Genomic DNA, 20,074 nt, shown 5'->3' on the forward strand with positions numbered 1-20,074 from the left:
AGCATGTTCGATATTTTACAAGTTGTCTAATACATGCGGAAATGCAGACTAGTTAAAAAAGATTACAACTGGCCCATTTTCTCTTTGCAGCTTCGACTTTGTCAATAAACCTATTATCCTCACCAAAGCTTGGACCAATCCCCACATACACCGGACTTGCACCGTCAATGAATGATGCCAGATTATCATCTCGTGTGACTGATTCCTGAAAACCCACAACCAGTAAGAATCCTAACATAATCTAAAGCATATTGTAATCAGTAGAGTATAATTACCAATATTCCTATACACACGCAATAGAAATATCGATTGAATCTAGATGATTGGGTATCGTTGAAAATGTAGCACATCCATTGAATGATCTACACGATAGAGTAAGCAAGTACAAACTTAACACCGGTAAAAAGGTAGGGAAATAAAACGCATGATTAAGTTTAGATACTTACCGTGCTGTTGACCCAACTACGGGCTTTCAGCGTCCATAATTCCTTCCTTCGCAGTACTAGATGCTCCCGACCTTCATGGGCTGCCAAATGTTGCTCTTTGTCCAAGGACGAGTTAAGTATCCATGCTCTGATTTGTTTCTCCTTATTCTCTCCCTTCTTTATATTCCTAAGCCTCAGATGAATTGAATGGATCGGGGATGGGGTTGGAGTCTTTACAAGCTGAGTCAAACCTAGTGAAAAGCTGTGATGAGTTTGGAAAACTGTAATTTAAATTTGATGATGAACAAACATTATTGAAATAATTAATTACAAAATTATTAAATTGATTTTCATTTAACATGTGTTAATTAATAATTTTGTGATGCAGGTTTCTCTTATTGAGCCAAATATAAAAGCAGAATTATTGCAAGCCTAATATGCTTAAAACCATTCAGCCTTGTTTAATGTTTCCTATATGAAGTGGCTGAAGCAATTTGTAATTATTTGGGCCAGAATTCAAACATTATCATAAACCCAAAATTGTTTTGCATACTTGGTTCGAAATCAAAAAGGAAATTGGGCCAGAATAAGTTTTATTGCTACAAGCCCATAATTGTTGCTCCAATGCTTGATCCGAAACTTATTATGAAATGAAGCAAAATTGCTCCATGCCTCCAACGGATCTCATTCCTCCCTTTGTGATGGATTTCAAATTTTAATTTGCTAGTATTGGAAACATGAGAGAGATTGTCATTGATATGATTGATGGCATTGAAAGCTACACGCTACTCAGGGAAGTAAAAGCAACTTTTTCAATTAATTTGTTTAATTCATTTAATTGCTTTCCTTCCAAATTGTTTCTTATCTCTCATCTCTTTCTTCCTTCGGTCATTTCCATCAGGAACCATGGAAGCTACATTGAGCTACCGAAAAGAAGGAAAGGCACGCCAAAAGACCATCACAATGATGGCAAGAAAACATAAAAAATGTAGTGGCTAAGATCTGCAACCATGAAAGGAAAGATATGGTGATGAGATCTTGGCTTCTCCATACCAAAAATGGTTGAAGGAGATTCGGCCAGCAAGGAGAAGATCCTAGGAGGAATGGCTTGTCACTGCTTTTGGGTTCACTCATTACAGAAGGTAGCTAGGGTGGCTACGTGAGGGAGGAAGCAAAAGTGGAGCAGAAGAAGCCATCATCATCATGAAGCACCAAGGGCCAGAAATTCATCTTGGAGAGCAAGCCAAGGATGGAGCACTCGGATTGATGAAGAGTGATGACCAAGGAAGGACTAGAGGTAATTGCATGTTGGGTTTTGCATGGGTTATTTCTTCTCTCTCTCTAGCTGAACCGGTTTTGTTCATGGAGAAGAAGAAGTTGGCTTGGTTTTTGGCTTCAAATGTGGAGGCTTCTCTCTTTTATAAAAAGGGAGAACAACCACGGTTTGGAGCAAGGAAAAAGTGTGAGAGTGCAAGGCACAGAGTTCTCAGAGCTACCTGAGCTAACAGATTTCTCTTCTCCTTCAATGTATTCTATTTTATATTTTTCTATTTAATTTTGTCTTGAGTCTCATGGAAAAAGGCAAACAGTGAGGTTTGTATGAAAAAGTCATAGAGCGGAAAAAGGCAGAGAGTGCAAAATTAAAAGAAAAAGCCATAGATGTCCTTAGAGTTCCTTTGTTCATCTATGTTGTGTTTCATGATTCTGTGGAAATCTCCTTGTAAGTTGGGTTAGCACTTTACAGTCTGTAATCAAGAAGATTATAGTGAAATTCCATCATGGTTGTGATGGAGACTGGATGTAGGCTGCACTGCACTTAGCAGCTGAACCCGGATATATCTGGGTGTAATTTTCTCTCTTCTCTACTCCATTTCTGTTTCTACTGCACAGGAGCTAAAACTGAAAAAATATCTCGTGCCAAGTGACAAGACAAAAATAAAAGTCTCGTGGCTAGGAGCGAGACAAAAATAAAAAAGTCTCCTGAAGTTATTTCAAAGACCAGCAAGTGTTACTGAGCAAAAAAGGGGGCTAAGATTTAACCCCCCTTCTCTTAGCCACTGGAAACCATCAATTGGTATCAGAGCTTGATCTCAAAGAGATCAAGCTTTGTAGCTTGGAGAAAAGATCCAGATGGCATAAAGCAGTGGCTCTAATCTGGTGTCCTACAACCTCACAGAAGGACAGTCAAGCAACAGACCGCCTCTTTTTAATGGGAAAAACTATACCTATTCGAAAGAGAGAATGAAGATCTTTGTGCAAGCAGTAGACTACAGACTTTGGAAGATCATCTTGGAAGGTCCTCAATTTCCAACTAACACAAGCGCAGAAGGAATAGTCTCTCTTAAACCAGAAGCAAGCTGGACCGAGGAAGATAGGAAGAAGGTGGAGCTAAATGCCAAGGCTGTCAACTTGCTCAACTGTGCTATCAGCTTCGAGGAATACTGACGGGTATCACGATGCACAACGACAAAGGAAATCTGGGACAAATTGCAAATCACTCATGAAGAAACCACCATTGTAAAGAAGACTCGGACAGATATGTTGAACAGAGAGTATAAAATGTTTGCAATGAAGGAAGGAGAGTCCATTGATGAACTGTTTGAACGATTCAACATCATCATTGTTGGCTTAGATGCTCTGGGAATTACGTATCCTGATTCTGTGCTTGTGAGGAGAGTGTTGAGATGTCTCACAAAAGAGTGGGAAACAAAAGCTTTAATTATTTCTGAGAGCAGTAGCTTAGATTCCATGACATGTGATGATTTGAGAGGAAACCTTCTTACTTTTGAAAACACCTATTTAAAAAAAGATTCAAAAAAGAAAGGAATTATTTTTTCTTCTGTAACTAACCCTCTGGATGATGAATCCAGTGATAACTCTTCTGAAAATGAGTTTGTGTTGTTTGCCAAAAAATTCATAAAAATGGTAAAGCTCAAAGGCAAAGGCAGCAGCTCAAGGAAAATGAAGAAAGATCTTAGCAAAGTAACTTGTTACAACTGCAAGAAAATGGGGCATTTCAAATCTGATTGTCCCAAGTTAAAGAAGGAGGAGAAGCCAAAAAGGAGAAAGAAGAAGGGACTAATGGCTTCATGGAAAGATTTGAAAAATGACTCAGATGATGATGATGAGGAATCCGAGACCAAGTCACAACCATGTCTCATGGCAGATCACATAGATCAGGTAGTCTTTCATAACCCTAACACTGAAGATCTTCATCTTATGATAGACCACGTTTATAAAAAAATAAGATGCTTCCAGAATTCAAACATTATCATAAGCCCAAAATTGTTTTGCATACTTGGTTCGAAATCAAAAAGGAAATTGGGCCAGAATAAGTTTTATTGCTACAAGCCCATAATTGTTGCTCCAATGCTTGATCCGAAACTTATTATGAAATGAAGCAAAATTGCTCCATGCCTCCAACGGATCTCATTCCTCCCTTTGTGATGGATTTCAAATTTTAATTTGCTAGCATTGGAAACATGAGAGAGATTGTCATTGATATGATTGATGGCATTGAAAGCTACACGCTACTCAGGGAAGTAAAAGCAACTTTTTCAATTAATTTGTTTAATTCATTTAATTGCTTTCCTTCTAAATTGTTTCTTCTCTCTCATCTCTTTCTTCCTTCGGTCATTTCCATCAGGAACCATGGAAGCTACATTGAGCTACCGAAAAAAAGGAAAGGCACGCCAAAAGACCATCACAATGATGGCAAGAAAACATAAAAAATGTAGTGGCTAAGATCTGCAACCATGAAAGAAAAGATATGGTGATGAGATCTTGGCTTCTCCATACCAAAAATGGTTGAAGGAGATTCGGCCAGCAAGGAAAAGATCCTAGGAGGAATGGCTTGTCACTGCTTTTGGGTTCACTCATCACAGAAGGTAGCTAGGGTGGCTACGTGAGGGAGGAAGCAAAAGTGGAGCAGAAGAAGCCATCATCATCATGAAGCATCAAGGGCTAGAAATTCATCTTGGAGAGCAAGCCAAGGATGGAGCGCTTGGATTGATGAAGAGTGATGACCAAGGAAGGACTAGAGGTAATTGCATGTTGGGTTTTGCATGGATTATCTCTTCTCTCTCTTTGGCTGAACCGGTTTTGTTCATGGAGAAGAAGAAAGTTGGCTTGGTTTTTGGCTTCAAATGTGGAGGCTTCTCTCTTCTATAAAAAGGGAGAACAGCCACGGTTTGGAGCAAGGAGAAAGTGTGAGAGTGCAAGACACAGAGTTCTCAGAGCTACCTGAGCTAACAGATTTCTCTTCTCCTTCAATGTATTATGTTTTGTATTTTTCTATTTATTTTTGTCATGTCTTGAATCTCATGGAAAAAGGCAAACAGTGAGGTTTGTATGAAAAAGTCATAGAGCGGAAAAAGGCAGAGAGTGCAAAATTAAAAGAAAAAGCCATAGATGTCCTTAGAGTTCCTTTGTTCATCTATGTTGTGTTTCATGATTCTGTGGAAATCTCCTTGTAAGTTGGGTTAGCACTTTACAGTCTGTAATCAAGAAGATTATAGTGAAATTCCATCATGGTTGTGATGGAGACTGGATGTAGGCTGCACTGCACTTAGCAGCTGAACCCGGATATATCTGGGTGTAATTTTCTCTCTTCTCTACTCCATTTCTGTTTCTACTGCACAGGAGCTAAAACTGAAAAAATATCTCGTGCCAAGTGACAAGACAAAAATAAAAGTCTCGTGCCAAGTGACGAGACAAAAATAAAAGTCTCGTGGCTAGGAACGAGACAAAAATCAAAAAGTCTCCTGAAGTTATTTCAAAGACCAGCAAGTGTTACTGAGCGAAAAAGGGGGCTAAGATTCAACCCCCTTCTCTTAGCCACTGAAAACCATCAAGCTGGGTTTTCCTGGACTCGGTGTATGGTAGCATGATTTCTTTGGCATCACCGTTTGCAGGGGCTGCATGCTTATAGGCCTTGTGTGCCGCCCTTGTTCAACATTTGCCAGCACTTGTTCAAATTCAGGACACTGTACGATGGAGACGTCAAATTCACTGCAAACGAATGCCCTATGACGTTAGCTAAAACGACCAGTTATGTTTACCAGGACCGCTAATCACCACACGGGGAAAAAAAAAGAAAAAGAGACAGCAAAGTAAGCCACAAACAACTTACCGTCAAAATCGTACTCGGTAAGCTGGACAAGTGCTATAAACAGCGTACATGGAGATGCTTCCTTGTGGCCAGAGTGATCTTCTTAAGCACCTTCATGATCGTCCGTGACCACGGGCTCTGCTTGATGGACATCCTGTGGTGGAGGCTCTTGTTAGAATAATCGTTGCCTTCTTCTAGCAAGTGGCACGTTATCTTCATCATCAGAGTCTGGGACAACCAAAGGTGTCCCCTTGCTTTTTGGGACAGGCTCTGCTGGACATGCTATTTTTATGCCGCTGCCTGATCGGCTTCTGCGAATGGGCAACTTTCTCCTCGTACTAGGCCTGCATTCCTGTGGTGTAGACATTGAATGGATTAAGAGATATAAGCAACACAGCAATATATGAAAAACAACATATATAAAACACTTTATCATGCTGGAGAGGAAAGGAATAATATTTATAACTACAGTCGCAGCTATATTCCCAGATATCATCATATGCATGATAAATACTCAAACCAATCGCATACTTACTAAAATAAACATCCATGATAATAACTGAAGGTTGTAGAAGGCTTAGAGAAGGGGGGGTTGAATCTATGGCCTTCTTTTACTTTAATGAAATAACCCTTTAATTATAAACTTTCAATCTGAATCTGTTTGAACTCAGCAGTGGAAAATTTGTGAGACAATTTTATTTTGTCTCATGAATATCAAAAAACAGAACAGAGAAGGAAAAAGAGAAGCTGCCACCATCATGTATCCTGGTTCAGTTGCCTTGTGCAATACAACCTACATCCAGTCTCCACTACAACAGTGGTGAAATTTCCACTACAGTTAAAGTATTACATATACCAATTCCAAAGGATTGACACAATTCTTTCCCTCTCAAGTTCTAACCTAACTTGAATTGGTTATGCTAATACCTAACTCTTCACTCTAAGTGCTAACCCAACTTAGAAAGGGGTACCTTAAAGGTACAAGACACGTGACATTTGAAACAACCAAAAAAAAATCTGAAATTACTCTAGGCTTTTTACTCAAGTGTATCTCTCAGCTTTTTGTCACTCTTTGAATTTTTCTTAAGCTCTCTCCTTCAGCCTTTTACCTCTCAAGAAATTACAGAAAGATATACATTAAAAAATAAAATTACAATCTGTAAAACATGAAGGAGATTAATGCTTCAACAACCTCTATTGCCATAAGATGAACCGGATTGAGCTAACACTAATCGAGTTCTTCATCTTGGCGGAATGCTTCTTTCTCTAGAACGCACTGTCCAAAACATTGAACTTTCTCAAGAAGCTCTCTATGAAACTCAAACTCTGGTTCTTTCTCCTTGTCTTCTAAAGGACAAAAAATTTTCTTTTGTACTTCTTTCAATGTTGCTGTCTTGGTTGCTTCTGAGTTAACTCCTTGAGTTGTGTGCTTCCCAAGCTTGTCATTTCACTTTCTTCAATTAACCTCCAAATTAGGGATTTCAAAATTGGTCAGTTTGCTTGACCGAAGACATTTGAGTAGCAAAGAGAAATTTGTTCAGTGGTAAACCCAAATCCGAACCATTAATAATGTGCTTTGGCTCCAAGAAACTTTGTGAACCATTGATTTATAGCAGCAGAGATCAAAGACTTCTTTCTTCATTTAACCAAAAATGGTATCATAGAAAGTTGGAGAAGGAGTGAAGAAATTAACATGCATGCAAATGGAAATAAATCACCTTTATCTTCTGACTTAGCTTAATATGGTTTGATTTTGGTGATTAGACATTTGCTTTTTGCTTAACCCTTTTTCTTTCTTTCTTCTCTGGTGAAATACACAAGAGGAACGAAGTTCTCTCTCTCTCTCTCTCTCTCTCTCTCTCTCTCTCTCTCTTTCTGATTCTGACCGAAGCAAGTTTGAGAACAATGGCTTTGGAAAGTTTCAGCTTGGTGAATGCTACTTGGGCTTGAGTTGGATATGTTTCCATTCAGCCCATCTAATTTTTGCAATATTCCTTTGGGCTTTGAGTATTTGAGAGCCCACTGAGAGACTTGTTTATTTTTCTATCTATTTGGGCTGCTGCAACTATTTTATTTCTTTGGCCTGCCACTAATCAAACACAATCAAAACTAATTGGGTGTTTAACCCAATAAGATAATGTTTGTCATCATCAACTTAAACTTAGTTATTTACTTAACTCAACAATAACACAAGTAATTTTAATGAACCGAGATCACCTTCTGCGCATCCATATCTATATGCTAAGATTTGGTTGTGCTCCGGGTAGATGGCACTTGTTCGGAGTCCTTGCACGGCCATTTACTTCCATCGTTAACCTTGCCAGACTGCTGGCATGACCCAAGAATTAACAATTACATGCACATCACAACACGTTGCACACCACACAAGGAGGAATGTACTAACAAAATAATAACTAGTCGCATACATACTACAATAAATATCCATGATAATAATACGAGTAATCTTAATGAAATGAGATCACCTTCTGCGCATTCATATCTCTTTGCTGAAGTTTAGTCCTGCACTGGGTAGATGGTGCTTGTTCGGAGTCCTTGCGGGGCCGTTTACACCCTGCTTGTTCGTTATCTTGTTTACTACTAGCTGCTTCTTTGGGTTTTTTTCCCTTCCTGGGCTTGTCCACGATGCATCCCTGTGTGTTCAATGTGGGACAACGAGATAGCAAAAATCAACTTAAACCACTGATACCATTTGTATTCAATTTGAGTCTAAAAATGGAATTATTACGGATTGTACCTGTGAAATAACATGGTTGGCCTTCTTATCAAGTTCATTAGCGGTCCATTTAGCAATCCAAGACTCGCGTGCTTGATGTGCATGTAACGGACCATGCTTTAAGCGTTGAAAGTACAGAACCTGGACACAAGTAATTCACATGTTAGGATTTATAACTTAAGACGTACATGCAGGAGAAAATTAGGTAAACTATTTGCGATACCAGCAACACGAACATGCACCCACCGTATGTTTCATAGTTCTCAATTTGGAATTTTCTTATTACATCTTGCAACCACTTTAATATCTGATACAGCCAGTGAAATCTTTTGGGGTTTGAGACATCCAAAGTCGAAGGGAGGTGCCATGGGGAGATAGTCTGCTGGCTTGTGGGGTAAAAAAACATCTTTAGAACCACTAGAATAAAGTATCGTCTAAAAGCCATCCTTTGCTGCTCGGTCTCCATTGGACAGCCAAAGACAAAGTCCCGCAGTTGTGTTATTATTTTCTTTTGGAACTGTCTCTTAAGTGCCAGATGGGATGCATTTTTCTTCTGCAGTTCCGGAATTGGTCCCCTACATTAACGAAACATTGTATAATAATCAATCAGTGTTTACAAAGGCAAACCAAAAAACATGCACAGTAAATATTACATCTTACATAACTTCCACTAACCTCTAGAAAGTATGCCGAATCCATTGCCGATCAGTTCAGCGGTAACGCGGATGTCCCCTGCGTTCACCCTGAGAGTGTTTGATTCCACATCATAGGCCCTCGCAAGTTGAAGCATGATGCTCTGCTTCACATGCCACAGTGGTACCCGCCCGCAGGAAATCAAATCCAATAGCCTCAATCTCAGCCAACTTTGCGTCCTCATTATGTGTTTCAAGTGGGAAAACAAGTTGTTGATGTAGCAAGGTGAATATCGCGTCTCGACTAATTTCTGTCGAGCAAAAATTAAGAAAAAAATTATGTCACAATATATAACCAAACATGTTTTTTCAATCACGTAAATAATGTGATACCTTTTTACCCATCTGATTTTGTGTTCGGACGGTATGATAATGGATGGTTGGAACGCTGTGAAAAGTTACTCACGCAATAGGTCATTTGAAATCCAATGAAAGATTCTATTCAATTTATAACCAATTAAGAAAAATTATAATAACATGAGCAAAAAATCTTGTAATCATTCCAGATGCTAATACAAAAAAATTATAAGACCCATGAAGAGAAAAGATGTCCACATCAAGAATTTAAGTGGTCTGAGAGACCGACTCGGCCAATTATAAACACAACAATCAGAAAGGTAAATCAGATTCACACAAAGCAACAACATGGCATACCTAAACAGCAAAGTAATCAGTGTAATTCAACCATCCAGATATTTATTGAAGTAACCATTTGTTCCATGTCGATCCAGGAATGAATATCCGAGTTCGAAGTACGCTCTAGGGACCATGTATACATTTTCTTACTAAAATACAAGACAACCCTCAAACATCACCATACTCAAACAAAATACTAACACAATAAACTTCCCATATATGAAAATCAACCATCCAAATATGGACAAAAACTAATCATATTTACTAGTCATATAACATTGGTCTTTTTAGTATTTAATAAGTCATACATTTAAATAACAAGATATATACATAATTAAAATTAAAGGATATAGATCAGTAGTATTTCTATAAGATTAGTAATTTTTTATCGAAAAATCAAACTTTCTTGGACGATTAGTGAGTAAGGACTTGAATGGAGTGCATCCACACTTCCATGCCTTCATGAAACAGAACATAGCCACTTGAAGATAAAAACAACAAAAAGGCAATAGGAAAGCGGTGACTTTTGTGGTTTTATATGTCTTCAAATGATCTGATTCATACAAATATTATAATATCAACTCCTGAAATACACTACATGGTTGCATCATCAGTTTTATTCATGACTACCGAGAACATCTTAGTGAACAACCGTATGCCCTACTGGACCCATATCTTGTCCTTTCTTCTAGTACACGATTAGAACCCTTCACACCTAACATCTTTTACAAATGTTCTATAGTTAAATAAACTAATTTAACACCGAACATAAGAAAATTAATCTCTTTATGTGATATGTTCATAATAAAATTAAAGTAAATCGTATGTGTGATAGTAAACATCTAACTTGAAAATTTTCAAACTAAATAAACGGTTAATATAATTAGTATCATATATGCATTGTCTTACTTACAAAAAAAAGAGACTCATCAAACAACAACTCGTTCAAACAAGATGATAATGTACTAAGATCAAAATAGCAGTCACCATCATGAAAATCGACCATCCAAATTTTGGTAAATTAACAAACCTATTTGCACTTTAACTCATCATGTGTACATCAAGATATCTGCAAAGTCAAAACAAATCATACTTTTAAAATCAAGGAAACAAAGTTATATTGAACTATGATCAAATAGAAAAAGAATACCCGTTTCTAATTTATTGACTTATGCAATACGAAACGCGACTTGATGAGCATATATACAATTACACTACCTCAGGGAATATTCAATAGTACTCAGATACTAAGATTAATTGCTTACGAGGAAAACAAAAAAATTCCTTGCAAAAAAAAATCCAGTTAAGCAAATAAGTGATCGTCGATGGAAACCAACCATCCGATAACATGCTAAAGTAACCGCTAATCAATGTCAACTAGAGATCGATAATGGTCAACCGGTCTACATAGCATTGCATGCAATGGTCCACACAGCAAGGGGAAAAAATGTCCCATTTGAACCAAGCTTTTGCAATTTTTCCCACACAAACATTAAATCAACTGCAACCATCTACATCAGAATTTTATTCAACAAGCTCTAACAAACTACAAATGCAGCTAGTGAGATTTTCACTGTAATAAATCGAACAATTCAGCAAGATAAACAGTATCCTCCACTAGAAACAGTAGAAATAGGAATCATGAGAACAAGACATTACGCCACTAACTGTATAACGTCGATGATGGTAGCTGTGATTGGGCAGGCACACCAACGAGACCGTGAACCATCCAATGGTCACGCAGGAAGGAGGACCCAGGCCGCCGGCTGATGCAGGATGGCGAGCGCGAATAAGGTTGGGTGATGCAGGTCGGGTTGGCACATATGGGAGTTCCAGATCACGCAGGGACGTAGCGGCCGGGGGTTCAGTCGCGACATTGTGAAGCGGTTGCTTCCAGTGAGGGCGGTCGCGCGTGAGGAACGCTCTGTGTCAGGCGGCAATTCGGCGGGGGGATGCTCAGCCGTGACAGTGTGCACCGGCTGCTACGAGCAAAGGAGGACGAGCGCGATGGAGGTTGGCCCCTGAAGTCCTGATCGGCACGGACGCAGTTTGCAGGCAAACGGTGGCTGGGGGGACGGAATGTTTAGCTGCGACAGTGGGGGGTAGCGTGACCTTCCATTCAAAAAAGGGGAATTGGAGAAAAATTAAAATTAGGGGTTAAAACAAAACTGAACAGGTCTTAGTGAATTAGGATAAAAGGGGATTAATCCTCATTTTTAACTCATATTGGGCCTAACAAACAGCCCATTGTAGCCATTGTATAGATAACTCATTGGCTCCCTAGCGAGATTCTAAATATTAAACTAATTTCATTCATTTTTCTTCATTAGAATAACTAAATGGGCCTTCTGCCCGCGTTTCCCATAAAATAAAAGATTGGCACCCTTTTTGTTGTTTGTGAAATGTTACAGGCTTACAGCTGCTGTCAGTATTCTATAATACAGGATTTGCCACATTGGATAATTGTACATGACTGTGGGCCTAAAGCTTCGGCCTCCCGCCTCCGAATTTCTATGAATCCTATGTAATCTTTCAGTAGTAGTAGTAGTAGTAGTAGTAGTAGTAGTAGTAGTAGTAGTAGTAGTAGTAATTAAAAATAAGAATGAAGTTGTGAGAGCATGGAATGGATAGTTATAGTAAGGTGCTTGGCGTAAAGCAAAGAAAGCGGGGAGAATATTGTGTGTGTGTTTTTTTAACAAAGAAAGCTCACCACAATATATAGGAGTAGGTAAAAACTATAAAACACAACTAAAACATAAGACAATGAGCACAATAAATAGGATATAACCCGTTGTCATCTCCGGCATTGCCATCATTAACAATCAAGCGGATCAAATCCAAGCCATTCCCTATAGCTCAAAAATGACTTATTTATAATTTTATCAACACCTGTCTCTGAGTTTTGGAACATTCTGCTATTTCGTTCCAACCAAATGTTTCAAATAATCGCAAAGAAACCTATTGGCCACTTCTTTTGCTCCGAGTTACGACCAGGCACTCCAATCCAACTCTCAAAAAGCTCTTTAACAGTCCCCGGAATAACCCAAGCTCTACCTGCAAACATCAACTAAGCGCACCACACCTGCCACGTATACTCACAACCAAGAAACAAATTATGCACAAATTCTACATCTTTTTTACACAAAACACAAATATTATCACTATGATGAATAATTCCTAACCTACTCAATCTCTCTTTCATATTAACTCTGTCTACTAAACCAAACCATGCAAATAGTTCAACTCTTGGAGGAACCAATCCTTTCTACATGGTACTTGTGAAACTGTAGCTTGTGATGTCCTTCGAAAGAGTCTCTTTCTGCAACACTTGCACAAATGAATTAGTAGAAAAAATACCTGTCCTGTCAAATTTCCATATAACTGTATCCTCTCTACCAGATGATAATCTCACGAGTCATAATCGGTCATGAAATTTATTGAGAAGCTCTAACTCCCATTGAAATAAAACTCTCCTCCACTGAAAGTTTCATACCCACTCTAACCCATCCCAGAACCCACAGTCCCCTATAACAGATCCTTGTTGATTTGAAACATAGAAGAGCCTCAAAAAACTCTCTTTCAACGAGCCACTTTGTAACCAATCATCCTCCCAAAAGTGAGTACGTCTTTCATTTTCCACCTCCATAGATAGCCCACTGATCATCTTATCTCTCACTTGTTGCTCCTAAATATTAAGCTGGCAAATATATTTCCAAGGGCCACCTCTTGTTGGTAGTGGCTGTTTTGACAACATTATATTTGGATTCAACTTATTACAAGAACATACAACCTTCTTCCACAGTGGGCAGTCCTCCTTCGAAAAGAGCCACCACCACTTAAACAGAAGCAACGTATTTCTGATTAATACATCCCCCACCCTCAATCCACCCAGTTTTTTCAATGCTTGCACCACCTCCCATTTCACAAGTGGTATACCATTGTTCCCATCTTCTTTACTCTACAAAAACCTTCTTTATAAGCCAATTAACTTCTCTGCAACTGACTTTGGCATCTTATAAAAGTTAAGGTAGTAAACCGGCAAGCTATTAAGAACAGATTTTATGAGAACCAGCTAGCCAGCTTTGTTGAGAGATTTCGCTTTTCATAAGCTGAGCTTATCTTCCACCTTATCTATGATCAGTTTCCAGGTCTTCACCAACCGAGGATTTGCAGCTAGAAAATTTTCTAAATACCTGACAGGTAAAGCAACTTCCGCACATCCCAACAAACTACACATATTCGTCATCCATTCCTGCTCACAGTTAATCGAAATCAAGTTTGACTTATCAAAGTTAATACCCAGGCCAAACATTAGCTCAAAAGAATGTAGAAGCCTCTTATAATTCATGACTGTCTGTTTTCTGTGGGTAAAATAAGATTGTGTCATCTGCAAACTAGAGATGCGACAACTCTATATTGTCCCTCCCAACCAACAGTGGTGAGATGCATCCATTTCTCACTGTTTCACCCACCATCCTGTGCAAGACGTCAACGGCAATAATGAACAGAAAAGGAGAAAGAGGATCTCCTTGTCTAAGACCTCTCTCCATCCTGAACACCTTTGATGGTGACCCGTTAATCAACACCGACATAGATGCTGTAGTGATACATGCCTTCACCCATGTCCTCCATCTAAGACCAAAACCCATCTTTTGTAGGACAATATCCACAAAACTCCATCTCACCTTATCGTATGCTTTTCGAAAGTCTAGCTTGATAATTGACACCTTCTTTTTGCGCAACTTCAGCCATTGGACCGTCTCACAAGCAATAAGAGCACCATTATGTATTTTTTGACCCTTTACAAATGCAGACTGAGTCTCTCCTACTAAACCTAGCATCACTAAATGCATTCTTCTCACCAATACTTTTGAGATCATCTTATACACACAATCAACCATACTAATCAGGCGAAGGTCTTTGATTTTTTTAGCCCCACAAATTTTGGAGCTAGCGCCACCCATGTTATATTAGCATCCGTTGGTATTGTCGCACTTTGAAAGAATCCCAACACAGCTATAGTAAACTCTTGGCTAAGCTCACCCCAACATTTTTTTATGAAGTTCATATTATATCCATCACTACCTGGCACTTTATTGGACTCACAATCCCAAATTATCTGTCGTATTTCCTCAGGCGATGGCATCACCTCTAACCCTGCTACCTCTTCGATATCAATTTGCTTAACCAATCCATCACGGAACCCTATCATAGGAGCATATTCCTGCCGATACAGTTCTTTATAAAACCCTCTAATCGCAACCTTTATTCTAGCCTGGTTCCGCACCAACCTTCCATTAATTAACAGAGAATCGATTCTGTTGTTCCTCCTTCTAGCTGACGCTAGGTTATGAAAGTATTTAGTGTTCTTGTCCATATCTCTAGTATGTTGAGATCGAGACATCTGCTTCCAATAAATCTCCTTTCTGATATACCACTTTACACAACAAGTTACAAGAGCCTTTCGTCTAGCTTTCATAATCCCTTACCAATACTGGCCATATGATCAATCTTCTTAGTCTCTTTCTCAAACTTCTTTATCCTATTATCCATGTCTCAAAAATTATTTTTATGCCATCTTCTCAATAATATCGTCAAAATTTTTAGCTTATTAGTTAACTGATCATCACCCAAATTCTTTCACTCATCTTTTATCATCCTCAAAAACCTCTATGGATAAACTAGGAACCCAAACTTTAAAAAAGTCTTGGACTGCACTAAGCCTTGTATCTTCTAACCAGACATTGGAAAAAGATGGGAAAATGGATGAGGCTGAGCACTACTAACCAGACATGGGCAGATTAACGAAGTCAATTCATTGTGTGGCGCGGTCGGAGGGGAACACCTTCCACGCGTTGCTTGTGATTTTGACCCTCCCCGGCCCCTTCACTTGTTAATCTAATACTATCTCTAATCTCTAGTGCATTATATCATAGTGGCTCCTTACTCATTGTTGGCATTTGCGTGCCCTTGTCAATAATTGTTGTCGGTAATCACAATACAGAATTTTCGCATTATTCAATGATGTAGCCTGTAGCCCTTAGCCCTTCTTATTACTCTCATTGCCCAATGTCCAAGCTACCTAGCTTATCAACTAGGGTATTCTTCTTACATTATTAATTTAATTCGTAGAAAAAGCTACCTAGCACTAATTATATTCTCTCTCTCTCTCTCTCTCTCTCTCTCTTGTGCACCCTTCTCTCTTTTTTCAGCTCCTTCATTCAGTTCAATTATATTCTAACCTTTCCAAATTCATTCATCAAATATATATAATTTATAATAATAAATCTGATCAGAATAGCAGGGATCCATCCATGCAAAGATTCACAGCGCAAAGACACAAGAGACAGTTAGGGGGCCCCATTACTACTGCTACTGCCACTGCCACTGCCACTGCCACTGCCAGCACCGTATGGCGCCCTCTTCTAAACAAGGGTCCTGCTTATACTTCTCTCCTTCTCCTCCTCCTCCTTATTCTCCTCACCGCTCTATTTGTCTCTTCCTTCTGGGTTCGTTAACACTTACTACACTTAATTATTAATTAATGAATGAATTATAGTTAGTTATAAATGATCGATTGTGTTGCATGCAGTCCACGGCTTCTACTGGTGAGCCTGCAACTGTTGTTGCGAACCAAAGCGTAATAGTAGTGCAGAGCAAAATGAGAGAGAAGAAAACCAAGAAACGGTGGTTGAGGCTCAATTGTAGCAGCACCACTGAGAATAACCATACATGCTGGAGGAGAAGAAGGGTAGAGGAGGAGGAGGAGGAGGTGGTGGAAGAGAACAGTACGGTGTGCCCGGAGTATTTGAGGTGGATCCACGAGGACCTTGGTCCATGGAAGAAGAACAAGATCAGGAAGGAGATGGTGGAGGCGGCGAACGCAACAGCACACTTTCGAATAGTGGTGAAGAAGGGAAGAGCGTACGTGTTGAGATACAAGAAATCGATTCAGACACGCGATGTATTCACCATTTGGGGGATCCTTCAGCTTCTGAGGAGGTACCCTTCCATGGTGCCAGACCTCGACCTAATGTTCGACTGCGATGACAGGCCCGTCATTAGAGCTCGAGATTACCGCGGGCCCAATTCCATAGGCCCACCACCCTTGTTTCGCTACTGCGGCGATCGCTGGACGCATGACATTGTCTTCCCTGATTGGTCCTTCTGGGGTTGGTATGCATTTGCATCTTCTTTGCCTCAATCACCTTATTTTATTTTTATTCATATTTGCTTGCGGTGCTTGTTTTCATTTGTTCAGAAAAGGGTAACAAAGTAATTATATAAGAATCCAATTTCAACTTGAACTGGATAATGACTCTTCATCGGCGGCTTTGCACGCATACAGCTAGGCCTTTTTATTTATCAAAGTAATATTTTATCTACAAATATATAAATATAAATTTGTCAAAAATCCAAAATGTTCTATCTAGAATTTCCGGAGAGCAATATAAGTATTTATCCATATCTCTATCTAGGAAAAGGACGCATCCTACATGACGTGACCTACCATACCACTTACAAACAAGACACTACACTTCATTCATTGGAATTTGTTCTGAGGAATAGCATCCGCTCTAATTTGCCCCTCTGATTGCGGTTGTTGAAGAAGGCTACAAAATAATACAAATTTTCACTGTTGACTTGACTTGGATTGAGTGTTTCTGTTTATTGGAATCCAAGTAGTCATTCCTAAGTCCTAACTGCTTTCATCTTCTTCTGACTTTTTCCTTCATTAAGATGGTGATCAATTACCGTTACGTGTCGGGATTGCCAACCATTTCCTCTTCCCTTGTGCATCCTTGCTAAACACGTCTGTAATCTTGCATTTAATAGTTAAAAAACAAATCATAAGGGGTGGATTTAGTGCATATCTTACTGTAATTCCTAAGAGTGAGTAGGGCAATAAGAATTGAGTACGGAAAACAACATAACCTCATCAGATCTACTGACATGGAAACTGCCGGTTTTTGCCATGTCTAAGGATAACATTAATTATTGTTGTCCAATGTCCTCTGTTTCGTTAAACTAATCATCATTAAGGATATTAATAAAATGATTATTTCAGGGCCGAGATTAATATAAGGCCTTGGGAACATCTGTTGAAGGAGATTAAAATTGGCAATGAAATTATTAAATGGATAGATAGAGAACCATATGCATATTGGAAGGGAAACCCTTTTGTTGCTGAAATCAGGCAAGATCTCCTCAAATGTAATGTTTCAGACACGCAGGATTGGAATGCACGTTTATTTGTTCAGGTTTACACATCTCTCACATATTACCTTAGTAGCCTCACTTAAATGTTCCTCCACTGGAATTAACATTGTTTATTGTGTAACATTATGGAAGGATTGGATTAAGGAGTCACAGCAAGGATTCAATCAGTCAAACTTGGCAAGTCAATGCACACATAGGTACTTCCTTCCATTTGATCATCACCTCAAAATTCTGTTTCCAACTAATCATCATGATAATATATTTGTGGCTCTGATCCCATGTTAGATATAAGATCTACATTGAAGGGTATGCATGGTCAGTGAGTGAGAAGAACATCCTAGCATGTGATTCAGTTACACTCATGGTGAAGCCTCGTTTCTATGATTTCTTCATAAGAAGCCTGCAACCAACACAACATTACTGGCCTATTAGGGACGATGACAAGTGCAAATCCATCAAGTTTGCTGTTCATTGGGGAAATAATCATAAACAAAAAGTAAGTACTCTTGAGACATTTCAAATTCCTTGCATTTGTCCATGTATCTGAAACAAAGTTATCAAAATCTCGAGTTAACTCAGGCACAGGATATTGGTAAAGCAGCGAGTAAGTTTATTCAAGAAGAACTGAAGATGGAGTACGTGTATGACTACATGTTCCATCTTCTAAATGAATATTCGAAGCTGCTAAACTATGAGCCAGAAGTGCCTGAAGGAGCAGTGGAGGTGTGTGCTGAGGCCTTGGCATGCACAAGAAGTGGGTTGGAGAAGAAGTTTATGATTGAATCAATGGTGAATGAGCCTTCCACAAAAGCACCTTGTACCTTACCACCTCCATTTGAGCCCACATCGCTTAGAGTCTTTTATGGTACCAAACTCAATTTAATCAAGCGTGTTGAGAGGTGGGAAGATAACTACTGGAATAATAGCACTCAGACTCAACGACAAGGAAACACTATAACATCTCAAGTAATTAAATCTCAATAAATAATTAAACAGGTATAAATCATTAGCACAAGATAAATTAAAAATAGCTACGAGCTAGTCATCCTTTATATGTTACTTGAAAAGTGAAATTCAAATTACAAAATTTGTAATGTATATGCAGCAGAAAGAGAAAGAAAGAAAGAAAATACAGAATCTGTAAAGCCATAAATTCGCAATTATAGAAGACAAATCAATTTCGTTTTTCTTTTGAAAAAAAAAGGCTACTTTTGTACTTATGCAGGCGAATGTATTCCCTGTTGAACTAAATGTTTCATTTATATAGAAGGGAAATAATTTTTAGGGTAAAGTACTAGTAATTCATGTTTGAGTTAAGTTTTAATAGTTTTTATTTGTGCCGCAAACGATAATAGAGGAAATATTAGGAAATAAATATTTTTGTAAAAAGGATTTAGTTTGGGCAAAAGAATTAGTTTTTTATAAGATAATGATAATAGAGGAAATGTTAGGAAATAAATATTTTTGTAAAAAAAGTTAATTTTGATTAAAAAAAACACTAAAGATAAATCATTTAAAGATTTGCTGTTGGCCAATAGATTATTGTATACACAAGACAGAATTTAAATCTCCAATATTTATTTAAGTGGATTAGTGACTAACTCAATTTAGTTAATTTTTATTTTTATTTTTGAGAAAAGAAGCCTAATTTTAATAAATGTTGTTTTGGGCTTGTGCTAACAAAGTGGTCCAAGTGAGGGTGGGGTTAGGTTGGACCAGCCACAGTGCCACTGCCATACCCTACACCTTTATTGGACCAAATTTTATTGAACAACATCATAATGGACTTGTTGGTATCATACATGTCATGCAATTGTATTATTGATGATGGGGCATTTAATTAGCATAATTTCTGGTATGAAGATGTAAAGACTATAGTTCAAAATTCTTTAAAAAATTTGATATATTTTGACTAAACTACTTAGTTTAATATGTATTGATATTTTAACTATTGTCTTTACATAGAAACATTTTCATAAATAAATAAAGGGTAAAGTATATTTTTTGTCCCTTAAGTTTACTAAAAGTTTCAAAAATACCCCTAAGTTTTAATTTGTTTCAATTTTATCCTTAATGTTTTCGATTTGCATCAATTTTATCCTTATCTTCAAATTTTTTGGTCAAACTATGGTCAACATTAATTTTTTCCAATAACACCCCCCAAACTCTATTCTCTTTCATCATCATCCCCAAACTTACTCAGCAACAGTCCCATCCGGCCATCCCTCACTCCCTCTCTCATTATTTCTTCTGCTGT

At 38.4% G+C, this 20,074-nt stretch overlaps 1 protein-coding gene across 2 annotated transcripts; it reads left to right on the top strand.

The window, feature by feature from the left end:
• The first annotated feature begins 15,061 nt into the window (after positions 1-15,061).
• Positions 15,062-19,108, top strand: LOC112749651 (uncharacterized). 2 transcript variants are annotated; one of them, XM_025797963.3, is made up of 6 exons: positions 15,062-16,106; positions 16,190-16,773; positions 17,666-17,858; positions 17,950-18,014; positions 18,103-18,313; positions 18,397-19,108. In XM_025797963.3, the coding sequence occupies exons 1-6, from the start codon at positions 15,912-15,914 to the stop codon at positions 18,799-18,801; spliced, it is 1,653 nt and encodes a 550-aa protein (XP_025653748.1). In that variant the 5' UTR covers positions 15,062-15,911; the 3' UTR covers positions 18,802-19,108. The 2 variants fall into 2 exon arrangements, with proteins under 2 accessions (XP_025653748.1, XP_025653749.1); XM_025797964.3 differs by having other exon boundaries at positions 15,678-16,032.
• The last annotated feature ends 966 nt before the right edge of the window (positions 19,109-20,074 follow it).

This window comes from Arachis hypogaea, chromosome 15 (assembly GCF_003086295.3).
Source record: "Arachis hypogaea cultivar Tifrunner chromosome 15, arahy.Tifrunner.gnm2.J5K5, whole genome shotgun sequence".
Taxonomy (NCBI): Eukaryota; Viridiplantae; Streptophyta; class Magnoliopsida; order Fabales; family Fabaceae; genus Arachis; species Arachis hypogaea.

Excerpts from the sequence above, each read along its gene's own strand:
- LOC112749651 (XM_025797963.3), top strand. The coding sequence starts at position 15,912 with ATGCAAAGATTCACAGCGCAAAGACACAAGAGACAGTTAGGGGGCCCC. Across the intron at positions 16,107-16,189 it reads TATTTGTCTCTTCCTTCTGG|TCCACGGCTTCTACTGGTGA; the intron begins GTTCGTTAACAC and ends TGTTGCATGCAG. Across the intron at positions 17,859-17,949 it reads ATGCACGTTTATTTGTTCAG|GATTGGATTAAGGAGTCACA; the intron begins GTTTACACATCT and ends ACATTATGGAAG.